The sequence below is a fragment of the Alligator mississippiensis genome, chromosome 3 (genome assembly GCF_030867095.1).
Source record: "Alligator mississippiensis isolate rAllMis1 chromosome 3, rAllMis1, whole genome shotgun sequence".
Lineage (NCBI taxonomy): Eukaryota > Metazoa > Chordata > Crocodylia > Alligatoridae > Alligator > Alligator mississippiensis.
The window spans coordinates 76,008,301-76,033,256 of record NC_081826.1 but is presented as its reverse complement, the minus strand read 5'-3'; the positions used below and the strand labels follow the sequence as shown (position 1 = coordinate 76,033,256).

General features: G+C 39.4%; 1 protein-coding gene across 1 annotated transcript in view; it reads left to right on the top strand.

Moving 5' to 3' along the window:
- SNTG1 (syntrophin gamma 1) overlaps nt 1–24,956 on the top strand; it is a 386,259-nt gene that overhangs the window by 347,192 nt on the left and 14,111 nt on the right. The window contains exon 17 of the mRNA XM_059724105.1: nt 20,269–20,379. Within this exon, the coding sequence (XP_059580088.1) occupies nt 20,269–20,379 (111 nt within the window). The remainder of the gene's footprint in view (nt 1–20,268; nt 20,380–24,956) is intronic.

Genomic DNA, 24,956 nt, shown 5'->3' with positions numbered 1-24,956 from the left:
AGTGACACTCTAATGCATGCTTTCCTGCATTAAAAATACAAAAAAAAAAAAATACTCTAGATTCTATGTTCATCATAATGCTGTCCATGTTCACCAGGATTCCTCTGTAGTGCTTGGAACAGAAATTACATATAAACTAGTATAAGTGATAAGATACTAGTTCAAATCTGTAACACAACAGAAGTTTAGCACACATAAACCACTTTCAAAATGGCTGAAACCAATTTAAGATGAACCTGGATGGATGTAGTATCAGACTTAACTGATTTAGGTTAAATTTGTTTATTGAACTTCTTTCCCAGATCCCCTCCAAATTCAGGTTTTCTCTCAGTTTCGCCAGCATCGCAGAATGCTTTGCACCTCCCCCTGCAAACCTTCACTTGAAGGGTGGGTGTGCTAACCTTGGCCCAAGCTGTCTTTCCCAGTTTAGCAGAGATGTGTGTTATAGCACCTCTGGCTTCTGGCCTGGGCAACTGCAGGCATGTGGATACATTTCTGCAATCCAAAGTGAATGTCTGTTCACTTGCTTATTGGTTCAGTCTACGTATCTTGGACTAATCTGCAAAGATTCAGTCTTAGGCTTTTTGACTGGCTGTATTTAACCTTGCAGTCTGCTGTCCAAATTATCAACCCTGACTCAAAATTGTTCAGAGTCCCATTAAGTTCTTCAGTTTGTTCGTTTGGATGATTGTGTATTTGTTCTAACAGGGAAATCATTTATGCAAGATAACACCATTTAAACAGTGTACTTTCTTTTTTTTTAGTTTACTCTAAATCTATTACACTTGATTTTGTTTCATTGCTTAATCCTTCAAATTAAGAGAGAGCATTTTCGTGCATGACAGTTAAATGTTTGGAAAAAGAAAAAAAATATATATGTGGACAAGTGCTGAGGCACGTTTCTTTCTAAACTAATATTTCCAAACTAAAAAAACCAAACCAATATAAAACAAAACAAAAAAACTATACAGATATTGCTGGCTTGCTTCCTTGTCTAGTGTTGTTTAATCAGCAGGGATATTTCCCTTTTGGAGTCCTAAATTAATGATAGAAACCATCATCTGTACTGAGCATATATCAACTCAATCATATCATCTTAAAAAAAATCTAAAAAAGAAATTTTCTGAATCTGTGCAAAAACTATAATAAATATGGGCATGAAATCTATTTAAGTTGTGTTATTTAGAATAAATCATTAGCGTGATATGATTGAAAAAAACAACATTGGCAGGAATCTTATCATTTCTGTTATCTCTCTCAAGCATTCTCTAGCTGACAGCTCAGAAATAGAGCCAACAATAGTTTATCATGTATAACAGTTGTTATGTAACTCTACAAACAAGGCATTTTGATTTGCTGTTAAGAGAATGAGCACACATTCATATTAAAACTGTTCCTACTTAAATCACATTCTTCCAACCAGCAGGGAAAATGGCAATTAACTCACCTGAACAGTTTTACAAAATATCAAGTAGCATAATGACTACCCTACAAGATAAATAGCATATAATTCTCTCACCCCTCTGATAAAAGTATGCAAAGATATGCTTATTCTTTTGAGGCACTCTCCAGACCTAAATTTCCAGAGAAAGACATGCTCTGACTTCTTCCCTGCCTGCCTTCATTACTTTCTTGATTTACAGTGTAAGGGAGCTTTATGTAATATGGCTTATGCAGACTTTAGCAAGTATTTGATTAAGATTTTATTTCACAACTTTGTCAGTCATTCACAATAACAACACAGCTGAAGTGAAAAGGCTGCTTTCTGAATGATTTATATGTAGGCGATAAGGAGATATTCACACGAAGTGCCAAATGAAAGTCCTAATATGTAAGTTATGTTATATATGTCATTATTTAGAAAAAGTGCATACATGGAAGGTTAAATGTGATAGTTAATAAGTAGCTTTGTAAAATATCTGTCCCTGGAAACCATCTAAATCTAAACCCACCAGTATGTCTACTTTCAAGCTATTTCATTAGCATTATTTGAAAATATTGTTAAGATTTTGAAACTAAAATTCTCTCTCATATTCTACTGAAATGGGATATAAACAGCACATACAAGATAGGAGCAGACTTCTTTACTGTCCTGGCCATTTATCAAAATGTTGACTTGCTTCATCTGGCCTTTCTGCTATAAGCAGTCTTCATCTCAGGAGTCCTATTTAGTCAAGTGTACCTTTCCTTTTTTTTAGCTCTTAATGTTTGCTATTTCAAGGAAAACTTCAACTGCCTGCTTCATTTTTTTCCAGCTATTGTATTTAGAGTGTCAGTGGTGCAAAATGTTTTTCTTAATCTTGCTATTTGGAAGAGATTACATCAGGTTCAGCATTTCACTAGTGTCAGTTGGCGATGATGATGGTGTTATAATTGTCATTACAGTAATGTCTACAGGGCCTTGAATGAGATCAGGGTCCAACTGTATTGACCACTGCACAAACAAATTGAGAATTTGAATTTGCTTTTTTTTTTGTTTCAGTTAATATAATTTTGACAGAGCATTCTAGTGAACATACCGTCAGTGAAACGTGATGTGTACTACCATATGTCATTTTAGAACTGAGGACTTTGAAATGGCTTCACTTTCAAATGTCTTACCTATTCAGGTGGAGGCACTTTAATTTTAACATGTTTAAGATTCATATTCTAAATGATACATCTGGTCACCCTTCTCTCAGTTCATACCAGTGCCACAAACAGAACAAGCATGATTTTTTTCTCTTAATTTAAAATAGCAGTCTTTCCATTCTGTTCTCTGTGAATTACACAGCACATACACACCTGACAATTTTCTCATCATCCCTCAGCACCACTCCATAACAGAGCAGAAGACCTTTTCAACAATTCAGTATTACTGGCATGTGATTTTACAGTTCATCGGTTTCTATTACACTTAATGTACTGTCGCTGCAAAGCATGTTTTTTTTTCCCTAAATTCAAATATGAAAAAAAATGTGTAGCAGACCCCTAAATCATAAAACTTCATTCTAAGATTTCTTGGACTGTTTCTTGAGCTGTAAATGAATTATGCTTACCATTGGGAGGGAGGTAAAGTGGTGTCTTTAAGTCAGTTTTTATGTTCCTCCATTTTATGCTTTGGCTGTCTGAGCATCATTCCTTTCTCTGGTTTAATTTGGAACAGACTCACTGACTTACACACACACTTTTCCATACTCCAGGGGTGTCTTGAAAGAAATGCATCATCTGGGCATAGCTCCCTTGTGCCTGGAGGTCAGGAAACTGGGTGGCAAACACCACAGTAGCAGCACGATGCCACACAAGTTGCTGAAGCTGATTAATGCCGACTGCAGAGCATCTTGGAAATGCTAGCAAAGCAGCCAGAGCACAGTAGAAGATCTGATTTCTTGTATTGCCACTAGCAAAGTTATGGAACATCCAGACAAAAGTATGGACCTCCCAAAAATAGTGTGTGTATGTGTGTGCGTGCGTGCGTGTGTGTGCGTGCGTGTGTGTGTGTGTGTGCGCTCGCGCGTGCGTGCATACGTGTACACTCACAAAAATCTTTTGTGCAGTTAGATATGCATTATGTAAATTCATGGACATAGCATTAAATAGACAAACAAAGATTTACAGTGGGTTTAACCCTTTAAAAAGTCATGGATTACATTTATAAATAGACTGCTGAATTCTGGCATGGAGATTAATCTAGCTCAAATCCAGGCACAGTGCAAAGCTATTCATTAAAGTCCTATTTTATAGCTATTTTTTTAACTCTTGCTCTTTCCAAATTATGAGAAAATTGCCTATGCTTCTGAGTCCACATGCTTACATATGGATATCTATCATTTACATTTGTTTGTTCAAATGCAAACTTGCATAAGCTAAAAGGATGTATTCATATGATGAAATAAAGGTTTAGCTCTACATATGTACAAGCATCAAGCATGCATGTATACCTGTGATTGTGTGTACATGTATGCTCATATTTGTACAATCATATATATACCTGTGCAAAAAAAAAATCTGCACTCTAGCGTGTTTACTGCTCATTAAAGTGGTAGTAGAAAATGGGTATTTGTACCTGAAAGTCTGCAAAGAAGAATTTTTTCCAGCTAATGAAATTGGTCTAATAAAAGATATCAGATTTACCCAAAGAACCTTGTCTGCCTGTGGTAGACAATGTGCATTTGTCAGAGCAAAAAATCATTCCTATACAAGAACTGATAATAAATTGTAAGTGCTGCTGCATTATATGATGATGCTGGAACAAAGTAACAAAAGGCTTCATAATAATCCATGTGGTGCATAGCAACAAAACTCAGTACAACTGTCATTTGTTCTTTTACTGACATACTGCATGCTTCATCAAAAGCAGAGAATACATTATGAGCAACAAATAGTACAGCAAACGCCTTTAAATTTTTCATGGCAACTGGCTACTTAGAAACAAAAAGCAACCTTCAGTATTACTTCAGAAACAATCACTGTTTATTCTAAGGTTAATCTTTTGTGTTACATACAAAGAAGTTCTTTGCACTTTCTGAGAGAGAAATGACCTTCAGAGAAGGTTAGCTGCAAAATTAGCAGGGGTAACTCTGATGAAAAAACAGTCATGAACCAAGCAGCACCACCAGGGTGTGGTGAGGACAGCAGATGGCAATGCTTTCCCTCCTGAAAAGTCACATATATCCTTTGACAGTGCTGTGAAATGGGAAGTAGAGGTCACCACTATAATAAGCCTGCCCAGTCCAACCAGAGGTCTACAAGTCCTCAGTGGTGAAGCAGGTGGAAGACATTAGAATCTCAATGATTGTGAAGGTGGAATTAAATTTCCAATTGTCTTGACCTCCTTGCCACTGGATTAAGATCCCATTCTGTCAAGAACCATGTAGAAGCTGATGTAGCTTCTTCATAATAAAAGAAATCAAGCACAAGTGTCTTCCATGAAAATGGCTTTTCCAGAACATTTTTAAAGCCCTTTGGCAACCAGATACTTATGATGGGAGCAGGATTGTGAGGTCTGTAAGCTTCTACTCATGAACTGGCATGAAGGCAGAAGTTGCAAGAAGGTCATTTAGCACTTGGATGAAGCAAGAGTGAGATTCAGCAGCTGTAACTGTGACTGAGCAACCCTCTTCAGGAACCACTCTACTCACCCTACATGGGGGCTAGAAAAGTTGCCCTAAACATAGACTCTTTACCTTCTCCTGACTGGATAACTGTTTCTAGTGGGATCATCATTACTGCAGTCAAAATCAGTGAAGTCACACAATCAGTTTTAGGACCTGGAACATCAGGACTCTCATGGACAATCCTAATAGTGAACACTCAGAGCGCCACACTGCATTCATGGCTTGAGAACTCAGGTAACACAACATCAATTTTGCTGCACTGACTGAGACATGGTGAGCTGGAGATGGGCAGCTGAAAGAATGTGGATGCAGCTATACCTTCTTATGGAAAGGTAAACAGGAAGGAGAATGCTGGCTTCATGGAGTTGGTTTTGCCACCAAGAATGAACTCATAAACCAACTCAATGATTTCCCTATTGAAATTAATGGCACAAGACAACATGGCAGTGGCACAAGACAACAATAGCACAACTGTGTCATTGTCATTCATGCCCAGGATCACAAAGATGTCCACATCACCAGATCTATGCTAGACACTGATGACTACTGGCTGGACTAATCACTGACTCATCCATTCAGTTATGTCACTCAAACTGGCTCCCAAATAACAACTGCAGCAGAAGCAATAAAGATGGAAGATCAACATTGAAGGACTTAAGGACCCAGTCAAGTAAGAGATCTTCCACCAAGGTCTCAGTGAAAAACTGGTGAATTCCAATATACAACAATAGGAGAATATTGGCAGTCCTTGGGATACCTATAAGTCTACTATGATCAATACCTTCAAAGAGACACTTGGATTTTCTACCAGGAAACTTCAAGACTGGTTTGATGAGAATGATGAGGAGATTGAGTTGATTGAGAACAAGCACAAGGGCTTGGCAGAATGTGGTTGGCAGAATGACATCAACTCCAGGCAAAAGAGATTGAATCTCCAGCAAGCCAAGGCAGAGGTCCAAAGGAGGACTTACAATATGAAAAACAGAGGATGGGAAGACAAGGCAAAGGAGATTCAACATCTCACTTACATCCACAATATGCATGGTTTTTCAACCAGATGCCACTTAAGCCATCTACAGTTCAAGCACTCAGGGACCAACCCCTTGGAACCTAAGGAGGGAGGGAAGCTGATCAAGGAAAGGGAATCCATCAATGCCCTTTCGAAGGAGCATTTTGAAGGCTTTCTTAATCAAGGCTCTGTTGTTGACAAGAGTGTTCTCAACTCCTTCCATAACACCCAGTCAGAAATGACCTTGGAAACCCTCCGATCCTTGATGAAGTGAGGAAAGCCATCAAGCAGAAGAACAAGAAGGCATCTAGAACTGATGGAATCCCCATCACATCACAGCTCCATGTCCTCATCTTAAGGATCTGGAATGATGAAAAAGTTCCAAATGACAGTCTTTAAGAAAGCAGACAGGTCTGATTGTGGAAGTTTCAGAGGAATCACCTTACTGTCTACCACAAGAAAGATTATCAGAGAACCCTCCTTATCCATCTCCTACTTCCTGAAGAGCTCCTCTCAGAATCTCAGTGTATGTTTAGGGCATCAAGAGGGACAACTGACATGATCTTCACCACTTGCCAGCTGCAGGAAAAATGCTGAGAGCAACATAAGCCTCCTTACATGGCCTTCTTTGACCTCACAAAAGCCTTCAACTTAGTCAACCAAGAAGCACTATGGAGGATGCCCACCGAAATCTGTCACCATTATTTGCCTACTCCATGACAGTAAGTGGCTCTCAGTAACAGATCTATCTCAGATCCTTTTGAGAATAAGACGGGAGTTAAGTAAGGCTGCATCATCTCTCCTGCACTTGTCTTGATATTCCTTACTGTGATGCTACATCTGGCCACCAACAAGCTACCACTCAGAGTGGAGCTAAGCTACTGAATGGATGGTAAACTGTTTAATCTAAGCAGACTTTGATTCAAAACCAAGACCACCCTGACTTCAATCATTGAGCTCCAGTATGCTGGGGATGCTATAGCATGTACTCACTTGGAAGCAGACCTTCAGGCAATCATCAATGTCTTTACCAAGACATACAAGAAAATGGGACTGATGCCTTCACATTCAGAAGACTAAGGTCCTCTATCAACAAAATCTTAATGAGCAGGCATTCATCTGAGACTCTAAAAAATGTTGAGTCAAAGCCAATAGAAAATGTTGAGTATTTCCTGTACCTTGGAAGCCATCTCTTGTAGAAGGATGACTTTGATAAAGAAATCCAATGTCATTTCAAATGTGCAAGTGCAGTCTTCAGGTGCCTGAGGAAATAGGTGTTCAAAGACTGCGACATCAGATCTGAAACCAAGATCATGGTTTATCAAGCAGTTGTGATCCCCACCTTACTATATGTAGTTGGGATATAGACAGTGTACGGCAGACACCTCTAGTTGTTGAAGAAGTATCATCACTGTTTCTCATGGAACATCCTTTGAATCCAATGGGAAGACAGATGCACCAACATTAGTGTCCTCTCACAAGCAAATACCAGGAGCATCGAAGTGATGATCATGCAATGTCAACTTAATTGGGCCAGCCACAGCAATCTAAATGTTCATCTCCAGACTCCTGAAGCAAGTTTTATTCTTCCGTCTCAGTCAAGCCATACATTCAAGAAGACAGAGAAAGCATTTCAAGGCTATCCTCAAGGCCATAATGAAAAAAATGCAACATCAACTTGTGGGAGACCCTCCCAAATGGAGAAAAAGTCTCCTGCTAGGATCTCAGTACTTTGAAGCCTCACAACCACATCAGGAGACAGAAAAGTAGGAGTGGCGGAAACACTGTGTCATGGGCCTAACAAAAAATCCAGAGCCATCCATCCCACATGGAAACATGTGCCTGAGTTACAACAGAGTCTGTCAATCCTGGATTGGTCTCATCAGCCATCTTTGGATCCACAGATAAAACAATCATATAAGACAGTCATCCTCGTTTGTGAGGAATTGCTGAAGAAGAAGAATATTCAGTTTGAAAAGAAAAATGAGTGGATGCAATGAGAAAAAGGCTCCCCATTCCCATCCCAAAATTACCATACAGTAGCAGAGAACAAACTGGATTTGGATTACAGGGGAGAGGAATTTTAAATATGAATCCTGTGAAAACATATATGTCTAGAACATTAAATATTGAATAAATGGTGGCCACAGCTCTAGCTAAAAGAATTGGGCACCATGGGATTGTTATGCAGTCTACAATGAGTTCTAGTAGGTCATTAGTCAATACTAAGTAGGAATAGTTTATAGTCTGTTAATATTATATACAAGATTATAATTAGGTTATTTGTCTCTGTGTTTTCTATTCTTTTCTCTTGACTCAGTTTGTTCTTCACTCTCTGGACTTTCTTCTGTCTCTCCCTTTTGTTGTTATAAGATCATAGAAACTAACAAAAGAAAATTGACTCATATCATAATTCTTTACAGTAAGGCATTCCTGTAAGACTGACAGCAGAACCTAATGAGTATGAACAAAATTTTGATCCTAGTCATTTCCATACTACTGCTAGCAATCTGGACAAAGTGCCACTTTATGGGAATGCAATCATGTTTTATCCTGATGATGCTGGTGAAAGGTGCAAACTTATGGTTGTCTATCCAACATATATAGAAAATTCAATCAATTAATGATAAAAAAGGAATGAGATACAAAGTTAATCCACAAAATATGTGCAATAACGTTGTAGCTGCTTCCTATCACACTATCAATAGAATATGTGGTCAGGGGCCTGTGTGGCTTGGACCTCCCAGTGGTAGAGCACATGTGCACCCCTGAGCCTGGGAGCTCCCAGCTCACAGGTCGTCTACTATGGGGGCTCCATGCACCCTCACAGCTGAGAGATTGCAGCAACTAGTTTCCCTGCTGCAGGGACTCCTGGGGTACCCCCATAGCTGAGAGCCTGGATCAGCTGATGGGTGTCCCAGCCCTAGGAACACATGGTGTGCTTCTGTACCTGGGAGCCCCATCAGCTGACCTGGGCTCCCAGCCAGGGATGTTTGATTCATAGATTCATAGATGTTAGGATCGGAAGGTACCTCAATAGATCATCGAGTCCGACCCCCTGCATAAGCAGGAAAGAGTGCTGGGTCTAGATGACCCCAGCTAGATACTCATCTAACCTCCTCTTGAAGACCCCCAGGGTAGGGGAGAGCACCACCTCCCTTGGGAGCCCGTTCCAGACCTTGGCCACTCGAACTGTGAAGAAGTTCTTCCTAATGTCCAATCTAAATCTGCTCTCTGCTAACTTGTGGCCATTATTTCTTGTAACCCCTGGGGGCGCCTTTGTGAATAAATACTCACCAATTCCCTTCTGTGCCCCCGTGATGAACTTATAGGCAGCCACAAGGTCGCCTCTCAACCTTCTCTTGCGGAGGCTGAAAAGGTCCAGTTTCTCTAGTCTCTCCTCGTAGGGCTTGGTCTGTAGGCCCTTAACCATATGAGTGGCCCTTCTCTGGACCCTCTCCAGGTTATCCGCATCCTTCTTGAAGTGTGGCGTCCAGAATTGCACGCAGTACTCCAACTGCGGTCTGACCAGCGCCCAATAGAGGGGAAGTATCACCTCCTTGAACCTATTCGTCATGCATCTGCTGATGCACGATAAAGTGCCATTGGCTTTTTTGATGGCTTCGTCACACTGCCGACTCATGTTCATCTTGGAGTCCACTAGGACTCCAAGATCCCTTTCCACTTCCGTGCCACCCAGCAGGTCATTTCCTAGGCTGCTTCTTGTCAGTGCAGGGGGAGCCCCAAATTGGGTTCCCCCTTCCCTGACAATATGGTGTAATGGGATCTAATACATGATCCACACAATTGTACCTCCTGCCATGCATGTATGGTATGGCAGGAGGTGTGATTATATGGATCACACATGAGATATCATCATACCTTCACCTGCACATGTAGAGGGGCCTTTGCTTACCTTATTAGTTGTGTGCACATTCAGTGTGTACTTCAGCAAGTCAGTGAGTACATAAGTAAGGGGTTTTTTTTGCAGGTACAGAATAGACCCATAGTGCAGAATGTACTAGAAAAGAGGCATGACTCTGTTGTAATTAACATGAAGACAATTCTTTATTGAATACACTGGATACCTGATAGTTTTCTTTTACTCCCTAGCTCCTAAATTGATGAAGCATAGCCTTAGTATAATTGTAGAAGGCCCCTTAAGTGTTGACTGTATTAAACCAGTAGTCATGGAAAAACTAATTGACTACATGATACTTTCATGTTTCAGAACTTGTCAAGGAGTATGTTAAGTACATTAAACACAGACAGACCTGATTATTACTTTGAGTGTGTTTGCTGTTTGGGAATTTATAATTCCCTATATCACTGTTGGACATATATATACAGCATGAGAATAATCATGAAACTGTGAAGGAATACTTACTATTTCTCTGTTGCTTCTATTTGACTATAATAGACACTAAATTAGTTCTTGTTGTACGATGGAAAGGGAACATGTTTTATGAAACACATGTATTCTTAGCTCAGGAATGTGAACTGACTGCAGTAAGTAGAAAAACTCCCTATGAGTCGGCTATAAGTGAAAACATTTTCTAAGCTGTGTGGGAGAACAAATCTTCTGTAAGTAGCATGAAGGGGGCGTATGTTTCCTCATATTGTAAGACAGTGAGAAGCCAAGCTGGAGATAATAGCTTTTCTTCCCCAAGGAAATTTTTCTAGCAGTCTTACATTGTACCTACAAAATATAAATATGCAGCTAGTGGGCAATTATAGCAATATAGCCTGGACTGGACATGATAGGCAATAACTATGTTACAATGAATATAAGATATACAAGGTATGTGGTCAATCATTTTTTTTTCTTACTGAAAAGATTTAGCGCAAAATCCTCCTGCCAGGATTGTCTAATTTCTAAGTTCCTGGGGACTACACACCCCTTGGGCCACACTCGCAGGGGCTATGGGGCTGGGACCAGCATGGCCACCACCCCCCATTACTGCACCCTGCACCTCCCCCTGCTGCCCTCCGTGCATCCCTGTGCATGCTGGGGCACCCCAACTCACCCTTTGCTCCCTGGCCATGAGTTCCCCAGCTGCACCGCACCACTCAGACACCCTGGGCTACAAGCTACCTTAACACTTCAGGCTGGCTGTGCTGTACTGCTCTGCCTCCTGGGGCAAGAGAAGCCAAAGGGAGGGGGAGCCTGGAGTTCCTGGCTGCTGTTACACCTGAAGCAATGAAATTATTTGCCAGTTGGACAGCCCTGCCATATGTCACTGATATTAAGAACAAAGACCCCTTTGACTTCATCAAGGACATGTCGTACCTATTGAATTTTTTATATTACCATCGTGTAGCACTGTTTCAGGCCATGTCTTATGTCTGATGGTCGGCTACTTTTATTGTTTTATTCTTGGGTTTATGTTCTATTGTTCACTGGGATTAAGGCTCTGTAGTTATATTATGCCTGTAACAATACAGCTCTAGATTTTGAATATAATTCATAGAAAATTATTCCCAAGCAATTGTTTGGGAATTGAAAACAATTGTTAAGTGTGCTAACTCTAATATATGCTTTTTGCTATTATGTGCTTTTTAATATATATGCATAGTTTAACTTAGATTTTCTGAACACTGGAAGCTTTATTGACATGGCCAGAACATTCATCTCAGGAGATTTTAAGTTCATTTGTGATATTACTTTTTTAAAAAGTATTTAATATATGTGTATGGAGCTGTTCTGCTTCCTAGAATAGTGTACTTGCTTTCATTTGTGCACTGATATTAAAGAATCATACAAATAAATATCTGAGTTTCTTGCTATTTTGTTTTGTTTTTTTTACATGAACAGAGGATGCCAAGCAGAGGTTGCTGTAGAGTGCTTAGCAAAATAACACCTACGCTTTGAGACTCATAGCTACTACTGGTAAAATAAATAATTTAAAAATGCTACAGCTAAAGCAGATTGGCTTCTGGTTCTAGACATCATTTTTCCAAAAGGTATTACTCAAAATTTGACTAATAGTTTATGAAGAAATATTTCAGCTTGTGTTTTACTCTCAAGAAATGGTAAAGTACTTTGTATTCTTGACTTCCCTGATGTTGTATGTGATTAGTCATATTACCTGATTGGTCACTTGACCTGACTTCAAAAGTTTGTCTAACTCTGTCCCAACATTGAAGATGTTCCAATAAAAGATAGAACTCTAAGAAATCCTTGCCTCTAACATCAGTCACATTAGTCGTATGGTATCACTTCAGCTCTCTTCAGTTGTAAACAGACCTTGCATTTCTCCAGGGAGAAAGCCCTTTATTCCAGAATTCTACAGACTTTCACACCCATTCTCCTGTACCTGTGGAGTATGCTGGATAAAATACACTCCTAGTTGTTGTTGTTTTTTTACAGGGACATGGCTCCATGCTTTGTAAGTTCATTGTGGCTCATTTCACTTAACTGTGTGTCATTTCTGGGACAAGCCTTGGCTGGTCACCTGCTGGCAAAAGAGCCACAAGACTGCTTAGAAGGGTGACATGTAAAGGGCTGTGCTGCTCGTGTTTTGATCTAAGTCAAAACCCAGGACAATCAGAACCACCTCAAATAAGATATCTTTTGACAGCCTTACTGGATGTCTTCAAAACTCCCAAAAAGTTTTCAGGGTGGTTATGAATACATCTCTCATGTGAATCATCATTAGCTTTTATACAAATATTCTTATGGCTATATCACTCATACCACATTTTTGCTCGAAATGTGCGAGCGCAGTTTTTGGACATCTGAGTAAGACAGTATACTTAATTCATGACATCCTTGCTGAAACACAGCTCTTGGTTTATCAAGCTATTGTCATCCCAACTCTGCTGTATAGGTCAGAAACTTGGACCACATACAAAAGACATCTCAAGAGCTTGGAAAAGTACCATCAACAGTGCCTTCGCAAGATCCTTTGAATTAGCTGGGAGGATAGATGCACAAACATCAGTGTCTTGGCCAAAGCATATTCCAACAGCATTGAGGCCATGATCATCCAAAACCAACTTTGCTGGACAGGTTATGTTGTTCAAAGAGAATCTTTTTCTCACAGCTGAAAGAAGGTCAGTAAAGTAGTGGAGGGCAAAGAAAGGGCTTCAAAGACACCCTGAAAGCAAACATGAAGAGGTGTAACATAGACATCAACACTTGGGAGACCTTTGCTCAGGACTGAACAAAATTGAGGAAGACTTTTTGGGAGGGACCTCAACACTTTGAAACAGCTCTTTGATAGGCAGAAGAGGAAAAGAGGAACAGGTGAAAAGAACATCCAACACAGCAACACAGTGCCCATGCCTCCTGGAAACACTTGTCCTCACTGCAACAAGACATGTGGAACTAGAATTCAGCAATGGAGCCACCTGCAGACTCATCGTTATCCTTGTAAGACAGTCTTACTTGTTCATGAGTGATCACCCATTATCATCATCATTACCACATTTTCCACAATCATTCTTGAAAAAAAACCCAACTTTCTTTGTCTGTGAGAAATAAGTAAAATAGTGCAGAAAACCATGAAAAAGCAAATTGATAGGTTTTTAAAAAATGTTTTACTGTATTGACTCAAATTTAAGATGACCCTGAATGTACAATGACCCTCCCCCCTCCCAATAATTAGATCTATACATGAACAATGTATAGATTTGTTATAATTTTTCATGTATAGCATCTAATGATAGGAGGGTCACCTTTAATTCATCCCTCCTACCACTCCAGGAGGGCAGGCAGTGAGGAGCAGGTAGTGTGCAGAGGTCAAGCATCTTGCCCTTCACTTGTGCCTGGTCTCTGCCACCTTTGCTCCCTTTCTGTCCACCTTCTGTTCTGCCTTGTACCCCCTTCCCCTTCTGGTCCCCCTCCTGCTCCTCCCTCCCTTTTCCATCCACCAGTCTCTGCTTCCCCCCTCTCCCTGCAGCTTCTGTTAACCCCTGTCACCTCTCCCCGACCTCCATGCCTCACCACCCTTGTACTCAATTCTAAGATGTCCTTGATTCGAAGATGAGGGGCTTTCCCCCCATGTTAAATGGGAGGGAGCCTTGTTTTAGAATTGAATAAATATGGTAAATTTACCATATTTATTCAATTATAAAGGCTTAATATTTAAGCCTTTGTATAGATTCTTCCCCTTATTATATAAGGTGAAGGGGATACAATTGCATCTATTGAATATCCATTTGAACTTTCACTTTTAAGCAGGCTTGTTCTTAACTGTAATCAAAGAAAAAGTGATATCTTCCTGTAAATTAATTCTAGCCACCAGAAGTAATTTGTGACTTCACTCCCTTAACATCTACTTCAGAAAGGTCCTTAAGCAAGTGTCTATCTTTGTAAAGAACATCCATACACTCAGTCAGCTATATGTTTCAATATCTTCCTGAATCAGGGCCATGATTTGGAATGCTCCACATTATTCAAATAAGTTCATTCACTGATCTAATAGAAGAATTGTAGATGAAGAATGAGGCAAACTGACACTGCTGCATGGGGAGTCAAGAATGCAGAGTTTCTAAAAATACTTCTTCATTAACACCAATTTCAACTAATTTTCTTCATTAAAAATGTAATCTTTAACAGCTGTGGTAGTGCTAATATTATGCGGTAGCTGTGATGATCCAGGAATTATGTGAGAGGCAAAGATTTTGGGGTGACAGTAACTTTTATTGGACCAACTATATAGTTTGGATAAAGTTAGACATGCTTTTGAATGCAAAGTAGTGAATAAAGAATGTTTTGCATTGGAAGCTTGTCTAACTTTATCCCAACTATACAGTTGATCCAATGAAAGGTATGACCAAAAAAAAATTCATCTTTAACAGTTTCAAGGCAAACTTTTGTTTTCCTAAAAGTAAAAAACAATTTGAAATTAAGTTGTATATATTATAAAGACTCTTATTCATGAGTTTTGTATACCAGTACTGGAGACAGTAAAATGCCAAAAAACAGGAAGGGAGGGAGGAAGGCAGGAAGTTTGGCATGATATCTTTCAATAGCTTTTGGAAGCATATAAACTGTAAATGTTAAAATGAACTGAGATTTGATTTTTTTTCCCCATCATCTGATTTACCCTAAAAGTACAGAAACATTAGATGTGTCTTCATGAACAGGAACATGCGTTTCACCAGGGATAAACAGCAGCAGCACAATTTGTGCCACTACCACTTGTCCCCAGCAAATGCCCATACCACATGCACTCTGACACGTGGTACACCCTAGGTGAGGTAGGGGAAGCTGTGCCCAGCAACTATGTTGGCCCCAGCAGCCTTACTTGGGGTCTTGCAGAAGTCTGAGAGCTGCAGCCATGGCAATCCTGCAGCAGGGAGCCTGGCCAGCAGCTGGAGTGTAGTTCTGGCTGGCCAGGTTCCAATTTTGGGCAAGACACACCGCTGCCACATGCACCGCCTTGCTTTTTTTAGGCATGGCTTTTTTTCACCCTGGGATCTCCTGGGGTCAACCCCCTACCTATGCTAAAAATGAGCAGCATGGGGAATGCCTGCATATGTGGCACTGCAGATGGGTCTGCGGTTCTGCATATTGCACATCCACACTCATCTGGATATGCCCATTCTGTGTAAAGCAGTGATTCAGAGTGCGATTGAGAGAAGCAGAGAAGGTATGCTAAGGAAGGCAAAAGCAGAATGTGAATAGAAATTTAATCTGATGGTTAGGTATGCAGATTTCTGAGTGATCAGATGGAAGGAATTCATCCCAATCATGACCAATAGCAATCTGGGTGCTATCTGGAAGATTTTTGACACAATAATCGCTACTAATGTTTCTAGTAGTTTGGATCATTATTTGTATTACTGTACAGTGAGACACATTTTGTGTTTGTTATTTATTTATCAAATGCAATATTGACCATAGGCTAAGTCATACATTCATAGGTACTACAATGGTCTGTGTTGTATTATCAACAGTACTGCTCACTAACATGCAATAGATTTTTGTGTGATGATTATACTCTCTAGTACAGTACTGCACTGTTTTAATGTGTGATTAACATTTGCTTCCACCTTCTATTGTTGTTCATAAGAGAACTAATATCTTCATCACAGATTCCTAGAAATTCTGAGTCTTCTTTTGACCATGACTAATGCAAAAACTCCATGAAAAAAAATTCTGTGAAAACCATTGTTTTGTTCTTTTTGTTGCCATTTTACACCTGCTGTAAAAATGCTGGGTGGAAAATGTTATCGGTTAAAGGCTATACTTAATACATAGTCTTAAATTTTTTGGCTGCATGTCTTAAATGTGGAGGTTGATTTTTCTACCCAGGATAGCAGCAGTGGCATTTCTATTCAGTCTGTACTGAGGGAGTCAGTTGATTTTATGACTCATTAGAATATGCTACATTTCTGCTAATTGATTTTCACTCAAATTAATGATCCACTCTTCTTTTTTTTAATGGCCTTGATGTTCTACTAGTCAAGCTGTTCTTCTTCAGCAATTGTTGTTCCACTACTCCTGGTCTATTTTTTCTCATTTCACAGTCCTGCAAACTATCTTTTAGGTATTTTTCAAAATCCTAGATCTTCCCGTGGAGTCCAGTCTTCAGCAGCAGCTACGGTATTAGCATCTGGCAGGACAGCCAAGAACTATTCACAACTTTGAAAGGGCTGAAACAGTAGCTTTTGTCTAAGCAGGTAAAAAAAAGATTTTTCTAGAGTTATGGCTCCACACAGTAGGGGGCAAAACCTGAATTGTATGCAACCATAAGACTTGAAAAATCTTTTTTTCTTCATTCTGCCTTCCCAAAATTAAGATATATGTTTTATTTTGAGGTATATGATATGCTAGAAAATATGGTCTCATGAGACAGTCTCATGAGAAAGAATGACCCTTATGACTGTATCTTTATGGTATGAATAATATTCTGCAGAAAGGGTGCTACTTCTACTTGGGACTCAAAGTGCTGAATCATCTTCTGGAGTAAATCTTCTCTTTCAAAAAATAAGGAGGTCTTAAGACAGGGGAGGAGGAGAAACTTCCCTTTTCCCTTTTAGCCAGTAAATTTAGGCAATAGATTAATGGGCCAAAAAAGGAAAGCATGTCTAGGGCATACGGCATTCACCAGAACAATCTGTGTGTGAGAGAGAAATCTTGTATGTAACCCCTAATGTTCCAACAAATATTTCAGTATTTTATGTTAAGTAACCATTGAAGCAGGGATGAAAACTCATATCTCTAACCTCGTTTGGTGAGTGTCATAAGTACTAAGCTAGGGAGTCTCTAGTTCACTATCTTCACACCCCATTATGGTTTTTTTTTAATTGATTAGAGCAGTGTCCTGAAGACTGATCCTCAAGCAAATGAAGAAACTGTATCCAGGTCTCCTAGAACCTGGATGAAATTTCTTACCCTACCTATTTCTTCATCTCTACCTCCCACATCATGTGTTTTGTTAAGTCTGATCCATCAGTCTTGGTCTGAAAATGCTTACTGGATGAGGTCTTGTAGGTGAGATAGACTTGTGAAACACAGCAGGATTTTGGCATAAGTGTTTTTGTGTTCAGCTCTGTTAAGAGTAAGGCAGTCGTAACCATGCTCAGAGATGCACAAATGGAAACTTGGACATTTTAAGGTTAGAAATTTCTAGGAGTTTTTGGAGCTTCATAGGCTAAACAGCAACCAAGTATGGGTTTTGAGGATCTAAATTTTGGACACAGGCATGTAAACCACCTGTTAGGCCTAAATTGCATGTGCACTGTTTTGTGGTTTTGGCTTTATAGGCATATGTAGAGTCTCAGTTTTTCCTTCTCAAAAGGTTTAGAGAAGATATATCATAAAGGGCCTTCAGTTTTAGTGTGTCTAAAAGTAATTTAGCTAACCAATTTTTTTTTTTTCCAGTCTGCCCGTACCAAGTTAAAGACAACTTGCTTCTTTGAATACACTTTTCTTGGAACATAGGGTCCAACATTAGCTTTCTAACATTACATATGAGAAGTAAATTATTGTACTAAGGTTTGCTGTTATTCCAGCAAGACAAGGGGCTTGACTTTCCAGTTCCAATGCACTTTGCACAATCCTGAAAACATGTAAAAAGTGAATGAAATGTGGATGTGAAATATAATCAATATGATATGATAGCTATTTAGATGTGTTATGCCCTAATTTTGCACAGGTGGGAAAGGCAGTACAAGATACAGGGGAATTGCACTGGAACCCTGGAACCTGTGGAATAGGATAGGATGTTCCAGTGAAAAGGCATTTCAAATGTATATGGTATAGTTTCACATGGATTTTCAGTCTCCCCTTTTTTATATACAGCAATATGTGCTTAATTCTGTTTGTAATAGTTGAAGATTGCCTACAGAATAAAAGAGGTGCTGTATCTACTGAGTTTTTTTCTTACTTGGGGCTGATATTCCAAGTTATGTAGCACTGCAATTTTTACTTGCAGCAGCAATCTTCAGTCATTACGTAGTAAATACAAAACTAAAATTCTCAAGGCAAATGGATGCATTTGTTATTTCCACAGTTTTGTTTTGTCTTGATATATAAATAGATTGCTATTATTTTTAGCTGTTATTAAAACAGCTCTAACAGAGATGACTTTGTTTATTTCAAAGAGAGTAAAAATATGAAACCAGAACATCAGCTAGTATAAACTCATAGATTTTCATTGTATCCAAGGGAACCAGACTGATTTATGGTAATGGAAGTTCTAGACCATCTCTAATTCTAAAATGCTGATTTCCAAATAGATAAATGGTTTCTACTTGTGGTCAAAGAGCACAGATGGAAGTGTCATGCTACTTAAGCCAAAAGAATTCATTTACAGACCATTAGATGACAAAATTAACAAAACTTTTTACCTTCAGTGTTTGTCATCAAAAGTCCATGAAATTAATGTCTCCTCAAAATACCAACAAACTACAAGAGGGCAGAGTCTTGTTAAACATGAAGTTTTGTTATCCCACAATGAAAGATTTTAACACCTCAGATAATCTGCTGGTCAAAAAATACTTCATTTAGACTGAACAAGAAAAAATTTGTGGGAAGCAATATATAATTAGCTTGTCCTCCTCACGAGGTTAAATATAGCATAACATTTCATTTCTCAAGTATCTATCCATAACACTAGATCAAAACTAAAATATGTTCTTTTAAATATTTGTAGTATCTAACAGGTACAATTATTACAGTTAGTCAATAACAGTATTATAACAATCATATATTAATTTGCTATGTTTGGTATGTTAGGTCATAATTTTAAATTTTGGATTTGCTGCTCAGTCCTGAAGGTGTTGAGCACTAAGCATTGTGCCAGGATCAAAATTAGAAGGCAGTAGTATAACTAGGAGGCTTTAATGGGGATAGGGTTGGGGGATTGTGATAAAAAAACAGCTTTTTGTGCGGCCATTCAATTGTGATTGTAGTGGCAGTGACGAACCAAAGTTGCCACTGCCCGTGTGCGGTAGTTACCCCAAGTGCCCTGCACTGGGTACTTATACTGCTGTTGGAAGGGGTTTATTTTTCAGTTCTAGCTTTGAATCAACAGTAATTTTGTGAAAACAGTTACTCCTCTGGGATTTCTGCCTGGTTTCAAAGCTCAGCAAAGCACTTCACTATGTTTATTTTCACCCATGTAATTCTTGTCTTTTTTTTTTTACTTTAATAGGTTTTTCATGAACTTGAATTTAAGCATAGACTTGATTATACTCTCCACAGTTAAGCTCCCAGTGCATATTGCTGGTTTTCATTACTACATTGTTTTCTTTTACTACATTTGGAAAATAAGTATTTGTTTTAATTTTGCTTCATTTTTTATGCATATATATATGAATAATTTCTTTTATGGAAATAAACAAGAGAAATTCTGAGACAAGTTAGCACATAAAGGATGTGTGTGACTTATCCACAGGGGAAAAAAGGCCTTTATTTTTTGACATCGCAGTGGATTAAGTGACCCTTTCTTTTTGTTAACCAGGGTTGAATAGAGCTAAAGGGGTTTCAAAGAAAATTGCACAAATGCAGTCCGACTGATCTGAATCAGCCGCTGCCAAAGTATAATACATCTATATGATCAAAGGGATTTCAGGCTAGTGAGCACTACATTGGTTTAATTATGTACCATAGGTAGGTTATAAAGGTTCATGGAACATCCTATATTTTTAATTCACTTTTATATAATACCTATTCTGACCAATCTCTATATGTTTTGTTTTCTTTAGGCTGTACTTTGGAGGTACAAGTTTTCTCAGCTTAAAGGCTCTTCAGATGATGGCAAGAGCAAAATCAAGTTTTTGTTCCAAAATCCAGATACTAAGCAGATTGAAGCAAAGGTAAAAATAAAATATTTATCATATCATAAAGTCAGAAGTACATTAACAGTTAACCAAACAACCAAGGTGTGGCAGGACACTGCTGGTGCCTGCCACTTTAAGGGCTGAGCCAAGCAGCCAGCAGGTGCTTGATTGTGGCAGCCATTTTAGATCTCTGGCCACCTATATAAACACAGCAGTTTGCTGTTGGCAGGCCAGGCAGAAACACTGCCTGGCTGCAAGGTTGCATGCAACAGCCTAGAGGTAAGGACAGGAGCTGTAGGGGATGGTTTGGAGGCTCCTGGTCCTGGACATGACCTAAAACTGCACCCTGCCAGGAGTAGGTGGCCTGGTGGGGTTCTGAGTGGCGCAGGAGCCCCCAGGAAATACCAGGCCAGTTACCACCCCGGTGAAAAGTGGATTGCGGAGCCTTAACCCCAGGTCCCACAACCGGGTGAGTTAACCCATAGTCGGGCCAAGAAGGTGGACCCAGGTTAGAGAGTGGGCTATAGGCTCAAAAGCCTGACTTAGAATACCTTCAACTGGACAGTGCTGGGGCCAGGACCAGAACAGTCAAAAGGGCCAGGGGCCCACCATGAGAGATGCCCAGAGCTGAGGGCCTGGGGTTTCCGACTGGCCTTGGAGGTGAGGCCAGGGCCTGTGTGGCCAAAGGTCCCAGGGGGACCACGTCTGAGAGGGGAAAGAGTTCAGGGAGCTAGGCAACCCAGAATGAGGGTGGAGTGGGCCGCCCGACTGGAGAGAATCTAGTTGGGGGTCTGGATTGTAGATATTATGGGGCCCAGTGTGGGGATGGTGATGATAAGAACTTTGGATGCCATCTGCAAGGCTTGGGCTGTGGTGTAGGGAAGGGATGGAGCCACAGATAGTGCCCCCGGGCATTGGAGCAAGAAATGGGCAGCCTTCTGTCTAATTAACAACATAATAATATATCATCAAGGCATCGCAGGAGAGGAGGCAGGTTGTTGGCCTGGAAACAGGTGGGCGGGCAGTTGGTAGACTGGCCCCGAGGGAGCCCCCTGTTACACAAGGAAAGAGAGAATTAAGTTCAGTCTAATTGACCAATGCTGAAATGATATTCAGTTTAATGCATAAAGTTAGGGAGAGAAGCAAAATTAGTAGATATTCAGTAGAGTTGTATGAATTGTTGCACAATGAAATTGGCCAGTTTGGAATTTTTGGTAGGTTTTTACAAGTTTTTAAAATAATTTAAGTGATATCAATGTATTTATACACTGTTTATAGTTTTTTGTGAATGATAGCTTATAGATAGATGATTCTTTTTTATCATAATAAGAAGACCACAGGGCATATATAGTTACGTTGGATCTTATTCTCTGTCTTTATACTGTCTTCATTCTTCTCTTCCTCCCCATCAGGAATGACATGGATTGTATTCTAAGGTATATGTAACACCAAAGGTAGTGATGGTCTATATAGCTCCTTGATTTTTCTTGAAGAAGTCATCAGCATAATTTTGGTTCTATGCCAGAATCAAAATGAGAAGGAATCTAATTCTCAGTTTTGGTTCTGAATCAACTGTAAACTCATGAAAATAGCATTTCCTGCGACATTTCTTCCTGGTTTGGTTGATAAGTTATAAATGATATTACAAGACTTATACAGATCTATATACTTGTGGAAAACTTATTCTTACAATAACTTGGTTAACTGTAACTTCACTTAAATCTAAACAATAATCTTGATTTGAACCAAAACCTCTAAAAAAAAATTAGTATAAACTTAAAAAACATTAAAAACACCAATTCCTTAGCTATCTGTGGGCACATCCCATGCTGTGGTGAGGCTCTAGCTTAATAGAAAGAGTTTTTCCTTCCTGTACTGGAGGAGAATGATCTGAATTAATGTAGTAAGTAAAGAGCTCAGAAGTAAAAATGAAAGTGTTGTATTAGTGTCTCAAAGGACTAGGGATCTACATAATTCATCATGGTATTAATTCATATTGGGAGAAAAACTCTATACTTGCCACTTGTAAAATTTAAAGAAAAATGGTTGATGCATGATAATCCCAGTGAAGATCTTCATCTTTTCTTCCTATACTACCTTTTGTGTTTTAATAACATTTGTTTACTGAACTGTTTTTATTTTATGTGTTGCAGCTATCGTCTCAATTACAAATTTTGTTTAAAGTTGTGTGTATAAAAGCTACCACTGAAATCAGTGGCAGAAAATGGTGGCAAAATATGGTCTTCAGAACTTTTTAGTTTTAATACATTTTAAAGAAGATGAATATATTCATACTTGTTTCCTTCAAATAGCTATGAAAAGAAATTCTTAATGTGTTAATGAGAGGCAAGATCACTGACCCAATTTCCTGTGGCTATTTTTTTCTTAAAGCAAATAATTAGTAATTTGTATCATGCTCCTAAGTACAGTCACAGCACAAAACTAACCATTCTTTACTTTTTTATTATCAGTCTCCAATTGCTCTTCTGGGAACATGGGGTCTTCATTTTATGACTAGTTAAACTAATGATGCAATAATTTCTTTGGCATTTTCTTAAAACAAGCATGGGGTGAAGTTTCTTGCTTTCAGATAAATTAAAATAACCTTTTAATGGATTAAATTAAACATGATATGTCATACAAAGTCTATAGTTTGATGAAACATGACAATTTGGCCCTGGACATTTCTGTATTTCTAATTTAGTCTCATAATGCTTACATATACCTTTGTTAGGCATCTTGAGAGGTCCTTATGATGGTCCTGTATGAATAGTAAGTATTGCCAAAGGCCAGATTCTGCTACTCTTGCTCATGCTGGGCAGGACCTTTCTATGCAGTAAATTCCAATGAAACCAAGTGTGTGCAAGGGTTGTGGATTCTTGCCCTATTTATTATTATCATTATAAATATGCTATTACAATCCCTAGTTTCTTCATAAAGTTTTCTTTTTATTATGGTAGAATGTTTTCCTGATGTCTGGAAGCAAGCATCTGTTATTTTTATTTTATTTCTTTTCTCTTAATGATCAAAGCATAACAGATTGGAACATAATTAAAGAATCTCATACTCTATCAGTACAGGAAAGCACTAAGGCATTTGAATTGAGGTAGATCTGGTTATTTCAACTTGCTGATGTATGAACTGTGGCACACACTCTATATGAGCTAACATGTCCAGTCTCCAGCACAAATCAGATTGTTTGTACAACAATTATGTTGTAAATTAAATGCATGGGATACATCCCCAAAGAGCACACATGCACTTCTTGTGCGTTAAATATCAGTGCCACATATTTGTGCCACTATTTGTCCCCAAGCACGCTTCTACCCATGCACTCCAGGACACGCCAAGGTGACCTCAGTGGGGTAGGGAAGTCCGGGGCCAGCACCTGTGATGGCCCCAGCAGCCTTACCTGAGGTCCTGGGGGCCTCCCATGGTAGCAGTGGTGCCAAGCCAGCCACTCATAGCCTGGCTGGCAGCCATAGTGCACTCTGGCCAGCCAGGGTCTGTTTCTGGTGGTGCACACTACTGCTGCATGCATCACAGCACTTTTTTCAGTGGTGCCAAATTAAAACTGCTGAACTGCAAACTAGCAGTGTGGCAAATGAGCACACATGTGCTGTGTGTGGTTAGCAATGCCTGGAACTGCTTTGAGGCACCACAAACTGCACATGCACAATCATCAGGATGCACCCATAGGGCTCATTCTTTGATCTTACCTTTAAATCACTCTGTGCACAAGGGAATACTATGCACAAGGAAATACATATTCTTTTCTCATTCTCTCAAGGGACAGTTTACACTTATTCTTGTGTCCTGTCAGGATTCCCGCACTCAGAGAGGAGGCAGCTATTTGATAGCAGGAGTTAAAAAAATCAGCAGTAGCCTAATCAAAATCAGAGGAACTTCCCACATAAAGAACTGCTCACCATGATTGAAGGTGGTACGAAGTAGCCCTATTGCTTTGTTACTTACAAGGTTTACCTAACTTTCTCTTTTTTTAACACTTCGTTCTCATTGGGAAATGTTGATTGGATTTTCAGAAATGCCTGTAATCCTGGATTTCATGTGTAGCACTTTGTCTGGAGACTTCATTTAAAATTAGATCTTGGGAATTTTCCAGAGCATCTGTTAAAGATTTTAATGAATATTCATAACTATAGCTATCTTACTAAGAAGTAAATGGCCTGTTAGGCATGGTCTTGTACTGTGGATGGCTCAGAGCCATACTGCCCTGGGGAACATAGGAAATCATTATGCCACAGATAGATGTAACATTCTATATCCTATTACATCTCTAAGATTTCTGTTTTTGCTGCCACAAGCCCATTAGCACATATCCAGCCTCAAGTGTGTGGTCCTATTCCACCCAGGGCAACAAATATCTTTCCCATTTTGGCAGTGGGAAGCCTTTTACTATTCTAGAGGACAGTACTATGGCCCTTCCATTTTCTCAGTGAACAGCTTCTCTGCGTATGCTTGCTGGATGATCACAACGGGGATAGTTACCTGGCAGAGAGCAGCACTGATTTCAGTCATGGTGCCCAGCTTTTGCACAATGTCCCAGAATTTAAGATCTAGGAAGTGGGAGGCCTGGGTTCTAGGCCTAGCCC